The following is a 12,221-nucleotide window of genomic DNA, read 5'->3' as shown; positions in this document are numbered from 1 at the left end:
TTACCCCAGATCATCACGGGTCTCCTGTTTAACTGACAAAATGAGTACGGACATGATTAAGTTATTGAAACTTTATTCAATGAAAAAGTAATGAATTAAATGGACATCTAGATGGTTGAAAATTTACAACATCGTGCAAAGATCACAATTGTTGAATTTGTGTACAAATATTGTATCTGATGTGCAAAAATATATTAGGTGAAAATGTCCGAAAATCCAACGCTATGTAACACAGAAGTCTGAATGCAGAAATGGTATTTAATTATAAATAATAAATATATTTGATTGAAGTCAAGACATCATCTGATGGTCAAACAACACAGCTAACCCTTCAGTTCATAACAGATCTTATGACAACCTGTTGTCAAAATGCTTGGGACTTGAACTCACATCCTTCACTTTGGCTTAAATTCAATCTCATTAAAATCAGATTTTAGTTCTCGCTGCCGCTAAACAGAGATCTGAGGACATCTCATTACGTGTCACGTCAGACCGACCTTTCGCCAACTCTGACCGACCATTGGAATTGCTGACAATAAGTCGACATTAGCCAATCAGAAGGCAGCTTTTTCGTGCTTTATGGCACCAATTTCAAACTGGCGACTACGCTTCGAAACATATTTTGACAAATTCTCGCTTAAACATTTGAAACCTGAACAAAAGAACATTCTCTAATGGCTAACATATGTTCTAGATTGTATAGATTCAGTCGTTAAGCTCGTAACTATCGTTTTAAAGTTTGAGGCTGCATGATTGGAAATCACATTCCGACTGTCACTTTCATGATCTCGTAAGCGACGCTCTGATTGGTTGGATGAAAGGTCGTTCTGACGAGAACCCTAATGGGATGTCCTCAGATCTTTGTTTAGCGGTAGCGAGAACTAAGATCTGATTTTAATGAGATTGGCTTAAATTAATACATTTGTTATAATGAGGAACATGTAAACTGTAGCGATCAACAAGTGGAGATTATGAAATGTGAAAATATACATTTGGGGTACCGTATTCGATGTAATAAGCACCCAGGGCGCTCTCAAAATAAGAAATAGGGGGCTCTTATTAGAATATTATTTTGGGGAAAAAAACAGAGCTTAAAGATGAATTTCGTGGTTTATGCTGAAAACCTGAAGTGTTAATGTACGACAGATATATTTTTCCAGAATTTTTTTGCCCATAATTGAGGGTGCATAAAACACACGGGTGCATATTATACATGAATAAATAAGTCTTGTGTGCAAGGGGTGCTAATTGGGATTGTTCACCAGCCAATATATTAGCAAATGTCGCTGTGGGCACTTATTACATTGAATACGGTATCTATTATTTAGCACGTTCAAGATTGGTTATTCTTTGACATCTAAATTTCTATATTAAAAAATAACTTCATTATCAGCACCATACATATGACAGTGTTCATCGTACCGGTATTTATTTCCAGCTACAATAACTTGGCAGTTTGGTTCAAAGTATATACTGTAGTCATTTTATATATCTCTTTTCTGGTTTCCCTCCATAACTGCAGCAGTCATCAAATATTTCGTAGGTTTGAGCATAAAATGACAAGAAAATTACAATTACATTTGATTTGAGTCTTCATGTATCAACCAATAGCCATTTTGATATTGTTGCTAAGGTTACCACTACATGATCTACTCCGACCATCCTCTTGTATTTGGTTCGAAGACAATTACCTAAGCTTTAGGAAGGTACTCTTGCAATGGACTCAGCAGCTGGTGGAATTGTTTCTTCCATCTGTCCACGAAGAGTTGCCGTATACACAGAAAAGTATGTTAGATACAAGGCAAATGTGTTCTTAACTCTGTTATGAAAGGTAGAAAAATAGATAAGGCAAAGGTCATAGGCCAGGGAAAGATTATTTCTTGACTGCTAAAAGCAACAGCTCCTTGGAAAGACACAAAGGCATGTTTCAGATAAAATCCAGATTTCCAACTTCCAATGCATGCACTCCTTCAGTGAGGCAATAAGGACGCATGTGAATCTATGTCTTCAAGAGATTGCTGTCATCCAAATTATCTCAATAAGGCTAAAAAAACAAATAATAGTCTTGGTTCTCAGGCACCACCCGCATCATCATAAAGTTCGCCGCACATTTCGTTTTTATTTCAATTTTTTTTTTAAATATCTAAAAAATCCTTAAATATTCCAAGTCCAAATAAATTTATGTAGGGAGGCCCTTTCCTAGGTTGAATGTACACAATTATTTTATTGATTACACAACTGTTTATTGTTTACATACTAGTGTGAACAACCAAAAAAAAGAAAAAACCATTGCCTGAGAACCAATTCTTTTATTTTTCTAACTCTTTGCACAAAACTGAATTAGTGGTTAGTCAGGCATTAGCGGACAGGATAAAGCCAAGAAGATAACATGTGTCATCCAAATTATCTTGTTTTAAATTATTTAGCAACAATTTGATTTTATATTCTAAATTTTATTTCAACATTGTTGAAAGATCACCCTGTGAACAGTCTCAAATTCAAATTAACTTTGAGTATATAACAAAATATTGTCTCAACAATATTAAATACTTTGATAATATTATCAACAATACTGATATATAAGCCAGCTACCATTACTTGAAGGTTGTCATGGCAGCCATGTTGAAAATCAGATTCAACAAATTGGCATGACAACCATGTGATGTTGCAGCTTCATTGGTCCAGTGGTTTCTGAGATGTTATTAACACACGATGGACAAACAGACCATGACATAAGCAGATAAGCCCACTTGATTTTCAATTCATTTTAAAAAAATGAAAGCAGACTAGAATAACTTCTTTTCAATTTGAAAATGAGACCTGATTAAATATTCATTCATAACATATAATTAAAAAAATCCTTAAAAAGGCATAAAATTTTAGTTTTAAACATTGTCAAAGAGGAACAACCATAATAATAAAAACACAATATCAATAATAACACCCAGCAGACCTTTATGTATTTCAATCTGGACAGAGGAATCTTGCAAAGGATAAGGGCCCTTTTTGGCTCCCAGGGTCTTGCCTAATTTTATAATTGAGCAAAACCTTTAAAAATTGTTACAGATTAATATGCATGAGGCATTAATTGTGATTTTAGGTTTTCAGCAAGAAATTGTCTAATATTTCAACAGGAGCAAGTCTTTGCCTCAAGCTGATTTCATAGAAGCAGGCAAAAAGTGTAACAGCAGATGGTAAAAAGATCATGTTGGGTCAGAGACTTGCTCATACAACAGGAAGTCGACGTTAGCCACTTAGAAAGCAGCTTTCTTAAGCTTTGGGTACCAGTTTCAAAGTTGCGACTTCCATTCCAGACTATGCTTTTTTAAAGTATTTTGAATCAGTCATACAGTCCGTAACAGTTGTTTTGTGTTAAACTTTAGAGGTTGCATGATTAGAAAACATATTCCGCCAACAAAGTAACATAACAATATGAATATATATTTTATATTTTTTATTACGTGTTTGAATCCTTATCTATCCGACATAATCATATGCAACCATCAATGTTGGATTAACGGGACTTGACTGTAGTTGGTTTTTCAATTGAAGTTTGACAAAAAAGGCTTTTTCACTCGTTTTAGCTGATGTACACAATGTAATAAGTTCAAAACATGCCAGTGTAAGAAAGAAAAAAGGACTGATGTCAGATGTTATATTATTTTGATACCAATATTTCAAAGTTTTCTGCATATATAATTTCAAGTGGACGAAATAAGGGCTCTTATCCATCATCGTCTTTTTCATTTTGTACATTAGGATATGATTGAGTGAATGTTACAGCGAGGCTTGGAACAATATTTCCTTTATATCAGTGTTACTGTTTATTGTGGGAGGAACGCTTGAAGTGATGCAGGTTCCACAAGGTCAAGAATGGTGCCAACACAACAAGGATCCTAAACAGGGTAAATCTGGGATTAAAAGCCATGATCATCAGATCCTGAACTGGGTAAGGGATGTAACTCTGCACAGTGGTATGACAGGTCTGATGAGTGAGTGAAAAGGCTTATGCTGATTGCACCATTATTCAAGTCAGGTGGCACCAAAAGTAGGGGAACATGTGGTTGAACTGAAGATGTTTCAGCCACCCTGATTGAATCTTGTGGAAAATGCTAATGGTTCCATCAAAGCACTTTAGAATCTTGTGGAAACAGTTCAATTTCCATTAACCATCTTGGAAACCTTGTGTAACCATTAGAGTTAAATAAAATCAAACCATTTGGGAATCTTGTGGAAATATTTAAGTTTTCATCAAACCTTACTGGAATCTCATGGAAAATCTCCCATAAAGAAACATCAAGATGGTAAGCAAAGGCACGACAAAACCAGACAACAACGTGCAAATACTGGAACTTGTAAGAAAGTCTCAACACGGGAATAGAAACCGATAAATATAAAAATCTTAACCATAAACCTCTTCAAATGCAAGCTTCTTGCTAGAGATATAAATGTAGGTATATAATGTAACAATCAACACACATCACATTCAAGAAAGAGGAACCTAATCGCCATCCCATCTTCAGATCCATTAGAATCAGTTCTCTTTCATCATGCCATGAAACTAAGAAAATGTATGAATTTGTTACACGCCCCAGACAATGTTACAATAGAAATATTGTGTGTAATATTCAAGAATTCCGTCTACAATAAATGTACTTTGAGAAACCAAATTGACTTGTACTTTGAGAGAGAGCTACACCATCTCCGTAACCATGGAGTTCAGGGAACGAGTACCCAACACCTACAGTTACAGAACTCTAGGCCTTTGGCCTTATCAGTACCAAAAATCTAGATTGATTGGAGTCAATTCTTGACAGTTTCTCCTTCATCATACTCTGGCTCAACAGTTGGCCCCATCCTCAACAAAGCATGCTCCAAGAAAATTAATATTGTGAGTCAGTTTTACACATAACATGCTTAGAAATATTGAGTATAAAATCAAGAAATTATTAGTTACAAGAGAAAGTTTTCCTAAAAGTGAACAAGTTACTCTCCATTTCCAAGAGACTTGTTCTGATTTTTTTTATTTCCCTAAACAGATAATCAACACCTTTTAGTTTTGTTTTAGATTTGTGAAATTTGGAAGCATTTAGTCCATAAACATGAACCACAATGTGAACAATGAACCAAACAAATTATAGTTGTTAGGAAAGTATCGAAAAGGGCACAATGTGACATTAAGTCATCTATGTGCTAAAATACCTGTCTTAGAAAAAGCTAACTACTCTGAAGGCAGATCACCTGACCTGAATGAGCGAGTGACCACAAAGCCGCTTTGAAAGCATTCCAGTCATATCATGGCGCATCAGCTTGACATGGGAGGAAAGCCCGAAGTGATGCAGGTCTCAGACGTTTACCACTTTGATGAATACCCGAGCACGAGTCTGGTGCTGACAAACCAAGAAGTATAATCAAGGTGAATGGGATTCAAACCCACAATCATAGTTTTCTGGAATGCCCAAAGGACACAACTCTGCCCAATGAATTATGGCGCCAAAGATGATGGAGGACAAGCTCTCCAGAACCTTGGAATCAACATAACCTTGGAATCAACATAATCAAAGATACTGGTCACTGAAATATGGGATCAGACACCATGTGAGCTCACTTGTCTAAATTTGAGGTTGATTAAGTTTAATACCAAACCTGTTCCATATGATTGTAAAATACCACCAGCCTCAAACACATGGGCCTATACCAGGTAACCCTACCAGTCTGTAAGACATTTGACTAGACACAAGCTTCAGGGTATATTGAATGTCAGAGTATGGATTCAGGCTTGAGGACTGAAAGTTTCCAGGGATTTTTGGCCCAGGTCTTCAACAAAAGTTGGAATATATTCCCCAAATGAAACAAAATATTTCCAGGTTCAGATTATTCAAATTTATGACGCACCCTGGGAAATGTTTTAGTTTTGTAATCTTACTAAAATCTCACGCGACCAATTGCATGAATTAGGCCACACATTTATTATTTTTCATTTCATGGGCCCGCCGCCCCTACTGAAAAGCAGCTGGAAAAGAAATAAATTAAACATAAAAATATTTATTTTTATTATGCCTCCTGCTAGTAATATAGACCCTCTTGTACAATATATAACATTATATATAAATTCCATGTCCTTACCACTATCAGTGATTCAAGAGGCCACCTGTAGTTTTATCTCCATGGCAGAATGACTTTCATAAAAAAAATAAAAATGATTGACATAGCTATTTATTTTTATTTTGACCAACCTTGTGTGGAAAAGCTGGAAATAAATCTGTGAAACATAAAATTAAAAATGTGTGGCCTAAGAGAAAAACACAAAGGCTTACATTATTTTACTGAAGACAATGCTTTACCATGGACACTTTGTTGAAATTCCAGATAAATTCCAAGAGTTACAATGGTTACGGTTTAATAAGAAAAATGAACCTCTGATTAATGACATGTATAAAAATTCAGGTTTTAGCTGGATATATAAACCTGGCATGTCACATGGTCAACACACCCCTTCTCCTCCTGACGCCTCAAACAGGTTACCATGGTTACTCGCTAATATTGCCACAAATCTTTGCTTAAGAGATCTATGTTCAGTGGGAGAACAATGCATAAAAGATATTGAAATCTGAATATCGTAAAGTAGTTAAATAGAAGCGGGACTGATTGCGGTCAGTATCAACTGCCGCAGGACTCAAGCTTGTCCTTGAGCTGCCCGGTCTGATACAGGGCCTTGGTCTCAGAGCAGCCGCCGATACACTCCCCGTTGACAAACACTCGTGGCACCTGGAGAACAAGTACATATGGTCAGTGTTAGGAATAACATGTTCAACCAAAGCATAATCACCTCTATGGATGTTTTGTTTGTTTGTTCTTTAAATCTGCACTCAGCATATTCCAGGTACATGACAGCGGTCTATAAATAACTCAGTCTGGACCAGAAAATCCATGTGCATCGATCAATGCAATTGGGATATGATGACCTGCATCAAACCAAGTCAGCGAGCCTGACCAACCGATCCTTTGGTTGCCTCTGACGACAAGCATGGGTTCCCGAAGACCAGTTCTATTAAAATCCGCATCTTCACGGGTATCGAGGGATTAACGACAGATCATGACATATCCATGCATAGTTAATTGCTGTATACAATGATATAGGAAAGCAAAACCACATCTAGGGATGTTATCATATATACATGTACTAACCAACTGCTTATTTGTTTGTTTGTTTGTTTGTTTAACGCCACACTTAGCAATATTTCTGTTTTCTTTATTTAAAGCATTAATTGTTTATTGTTAAGTGAGTTTATCTCTGCAGCCGTTGTAATATGCAGCTACCAGCCGATTCGTCTCGCATCAAAACACGGGCTGTGTACTCGCGGGCAGATGACCACAGAGTACGCTGATCACTGTCGGATTAACGAGACTGATTAATGAGTGATTTCGGTAATTCGTTACAAATTAGGTGTGTCGGAGTCGGAGTGAGAGACTGTCGGATAAACGGGTCTAAATAGCACTGATTTAATCAGTTCCCAACATTAGTGTCGGATAAAGCTGATTGTCGGATTAACGAGTGTCGGATTAATGAGACTTGACTGTATCTATGTTTGTTTGTTGTTTAACACATTTAACAACGCCAAACTCAGCCATATTGCAGCAATATGACAATAGCCAGTAAATAACCTAGTCTGGACCAGACAATCCAGCAATCGATATTGTAAACAACGATCCAACCTGTTGACGTGCAACATGTACAATGTCACGCAATCAACCAAGTCACCGAATCTGACCACCCAATCCATTTGTCACCTCTTACGATCAGCATAGGTTGCTAGGGACCAGCCCTAACCTGGGATCCCCTTGGGGTGATCTGTCAGTACACGTGTCAGTGACTCAGATTAAGCATCTCTCCGATGCAAGGGAGTTAACTAACTTTAAAAGTCAAGTTTCCACCCTTCCCAAACTAGGTTGCAATTATGGAGTTATATTTTGACTGGACCAACAAGTCTATGCATAATCCAATAAAACGAAATTGACATCCGGTTTGTAAACAGCATGGATTTCAACATGCAGATTTCGGTCGACTGCAGGATTTGCAAAGGATGTGTACCGTCAACTGGGCAGCAAATTCCAACCTATAGTACTACTAGTTCAGCAAGGGTGGAAACTGAACTTTTAGAGTCGGTTAACTCCCTCGCCTCGGGAAGATTTACGTTAAGAGGAACTTATGATGTTAATAGTGCCATTGGCACTATATACTAGGACTTTTGAACCCTGCAAACAAACACTACAAAAATATCAAAGATACTATATGGGAGTGAGTAAAGTGAACCCTTAATGAAAATCAAGGCAAGTAATTTGAGATTGTTAGAACCTCTGTTGTGGCTTAAATGATATAATCCCAGCTCTATTGTGTCCCTACCTACCGTTCTGGCCTTGGTCAAGTATTGCAGTATATCCTGTAGCTCCTGTCCGTCATGGCGGATATCCAGTTCCACACACTGAAAAGGCACATTCAGGTTCTTGAAAATATTTTTTACTTCTTTGCAGTATGGGCAGTAAGTCTTAGAGAAAACCATCACACAGTTTTCTGTGATGAGTCCGGCAACCTCCCTGGCCTCCTTCGTGTTCATGTAACGGGGAGGGTCCGACTTGGTGTGGGACCCACCCATTCTGCCAGAGGATGATTAGCTGGGGGTACTATGCCTGTAAAACTGGAAATAAAAAATACACTAATGATTAAAGAGGTTCTGCAGGAAAAAGCCTCAAACACAATCAAGGATTGATCTAGGAAATGGTATGTTTTTCAAATGTCCCACAGAGCACCAACAAAGATGTTTAAGTGTGCCCTTTGTAACTTCAACATTACTTAATGTTATGTATGCCAACAACAAAGAGTTCTATTAAAAAAAAGAAGTATTAACATATATCCCTGTGTTATGGGTTTTCAATTGCTTAAGAAACAGTTGAAGTTTTCTTGTTAATCACATGAACAACTGTAAAACATCTCACTCACTTATTTAAGACAAGTTTATCTTAATAATAAGCCATCATCTGATCTTATCTTAATAATAAGCCATCATCTGAGTTTATCTTAATAACATGCCATCATCTGAGTTTATCTTAATAAGCCATCATCTGAGTTTATCTTAATAACAAGCCATCATCTGAGTTTATCTATCTGAGTTTCTTTTAATAACAAGCCATCATCTGAGTTTATCTTAATAACATGCCATCATCTGAGTTTATCTTAATAAGCCATCATCTGAGTTTATCTTAATAACAAGCCATCATCTGAGTTTATCTTAATAACAAGCCATCATCTGAGTATATTTTAATAACAAGCCATCATCTGAGTTTATCTTAATAACACGCCATCATCTGAGTTTATCTTAATAAGCCATCATCTGAGTTTATCTTAATAACAAGCCATCATCTGAGTTTATCTATCTGAGTTTATTTTAATAACAAGCCATCATCTGAGTTTATCTTAATAACAAGCCATCATCTGAGTTTATCTATCTGAGTTTATTTTAATAACAAGCCATCATCTGAGTTTATCTTAATAACAAGCCACCATCTGAGTTTATCTTAATAACAAGCCACCATCAGGTTGCTGAAAATGAATTCATTTTGTATAGTCTAGCTGTTAGGCCAATACAGCTGATCAGATAATATAGACCCATTGTGGCAGAGCACTTCAATTTACACTGGTTTTGGAATTTCTAAATGTAAACATTTCTTTAAGATAACGATAAAGAGCCAGATGAATAAGATGCTGCCGTCATTTGTTGGGAGTAAAGATACAAACCTATGCAAGGTTGGATACTCATAATAATCATAATAATACAAAGGCAAATATCTTGACCTTAAGTTAGTATAAGCTGGGCATATAAATAATTAAAGATCCAAAATATTGTGAAATTCCGACAATTGTTCAACAGTCTAGATAAATTAATAATACAAGACTTAGCCATGTTTATATTCAACACACTGTTATATAGAGCCAAATTTGTAAATAATAGTTAAAATTGCAACATCTCAGGCCTGGGACCTCTTAGGTACTTAAAAAAAGATTGATTGGTTGATAAATAGGGGAGCAGGCTAAAATGGCACCTCAGCAAAAATTCCTGTCCGAGCCATACCTGATTTTGAACATTCACACTTTACTTGGCTGACATGAACACAAATAAGGATCACCCATGCACAAATAAGGATCACCATGCATAAATAAGGATCACCCATGCACAAATAAGGATCACCCATGCACAAATAAGGATCACCCATGCACAAATAAGGATCACCCATGCACAAATTAGGATCACCCATGCATAAATAAGAAACACCCATACACAAATTAGGATCACCCATACACAAATAAGGATCACCCATGCATAAATAAGGATCACCATGCACAAATAAGGATCACAATGCACAAATAAGAATCACCCATACATAAATTAGGATCACCCACACACAAATAAGGATCACCCACACACAAATTAGGATCACCCATGCACAAATAAGGATCACTCATGCACAAATTAGGATCACCCACACACAAATTAGGAGGACCAATACACATTTACTTTCATATTTGTTGTATTTGTAACAAGTCAGATTGTGTTAACCAGTATCGACCATAAATATGACAAACAGATATATATTCATAATAATTTATTCACGGCACTAAATTCACATATTCTAGCATACAGTTTGGTCACTTTAACATGTTTAATTTAATACAGTTTTATAGACTCTTTCATAGCAATCATTAAACATTTCAGAAACATAATTTATTCACGGCAATTTTTTCACACATTCAAAAATATTGAGCAAGTAAAATTCCGTGAACCCCATACATAATTCATTATATATAAATGTCAAACATTTAATTAACATTTTACTTAAACTTCAATACATTCAATCAAACTTCAAGAGCACAAATGTTGATCTAGATAATTATTCCTTAGACATGTTAGATGAAGCTCCAGTAAACACATTCAATGTCCCACACAAGTATAATTTCATTAAATGCATGTTTTTTAAAACCAAAGTTAAAAAAGATAAATAAGGTACCATGTTTGTCTCGCAATAGTAGCTGTATTTGCTTTGGACAAGGCTCCCTTTTCGCCAGTTGGTGCCATTTTTGCTCAATGACATTTGGCTAAGGTGCCATTTTAGCAAAAACTCATATATAACATTCATTCATCATCTAAGTCTTCTCCACAGAAATTGCATAAACTGTCAAAAAAATCAATTACAAGACTTTTCATATTATTGTATTTAAAAATCAGTTCAACAACATCTAAATTTTGAAAAATCTCTTTTTAGATTTACATGTTTACAGTCTTAAATGACATTGATTGATGACAGATATTGTACAATGTAATTCTAGCCTTGGTGACAGTATGACCATTCTTGTAAAACCAAATCTCTCGTTCTTTGCTTAAATGTATAAATACACACATTACACAGTCTGTGACATCTTGCATCAACCAGACATTACCATGATCTGATGATTAGATCCACAACTACAACAAAGTAGGCCTATATCTTACAACATTTTACAAATGAAACCTAATATTTTTAACCTAATTCATCAGAGTTACAAATTATGAAATAACAGTGCTTTGGATATTCGCCTAAATGCATTCTTAATTGCTTAATCCAATACTTAATTTTGATGCAAATGGTTCACAATATTTATCATGTCCACATAACGAGAAACAACCTCCTCGAAAAAAGCTCTCCATCGCTGCAAGTTCAGCCATGTTTCCAATGAATATTTAATGAACATTTAAAACCCCACGCATTGTAAGTCTAAACTCAAGTCCAAAGCACAAGCCTTTAAATCCTAAGGTGCTTGTATCATCACGAAACATGCTAAAGGTCCAAAACTTATTATAAATTAATGAGCATATATCGATAGATCTAATCATGATAATATAATAAATTATGATATCGGAACTAACCGTGCAGACAACGTGTGCCAGTGATCAGCCTGGTGATGACGTTTGACCTTCGCCTAATCGTTGTCTGAAAAGCAGAAACTTACAGGAATGCACATAAATACCCCGAAATGATGCAAAATATTGAATATGGATGTCTGCTTGATGTCGGAAGTAAGGGCAGGTTACTCTATTATTTTAATAAGGGGGATAACTGTGCAGCGGGCACCTACGCAATAAAATCCGGAAAGATGAACAAGTATCATACTACCACCCTACCAACTATAT

At 36.0% G+C, this 12,221-nt stretch overlaps 1 protein-coding gene across 1 annotated transcript; it reads right to left on the bottom strand.

Moving 5' to 3' along the window:
• Positions 1-3,408: 3,408 nt before the first annotated feature.
• Positions 3,409-12,136, bottom strand: LOC124116032 (glutaredoxin-like). The gene is made up of 3 exons (XM_046477241.2): positions 11,958-12,136; positions 8,409-8,696; positions 3,409-6,768 (listed from the first exon to the last, which is right to left on the bottom strand). The coding sequence occupies exons 2-3, from the start codon at positions 8,652-8,654 to the stop codon at positions 6,661-6,663; spliced, it is 354 nt and encodes a 117-aa protein (XP_046333197.1). The 5' UTR covers positions 8,655-8,696; positions 11,958-12,136; the 3' UTR covers positions 3,409-6,660.
• Positions 12,137-12,221: the final 85 nt, after the last annotated feature.

This window comes from Haliotis rufescens, unplaced genomic scaffold (assembly GCF_023055435.1).
Source record: "Haliotis rufescens isolate VD_foot unplaced genomic scaffold, xgHalRufe1.0.p SCAF_6, whole genome shotgun sequence".
Classification (NCBI taxonomy): Eukaryota; Metazoa; Mollusca; class Gastropoda; order Lepetellida; family Haliotidae; genus Haliotis; species Haliotis rufescens.
Note: the sequence above shows the minus strand (reverse complement) of the source record. Positions and strands in the feature narration are given on the sequence as shown.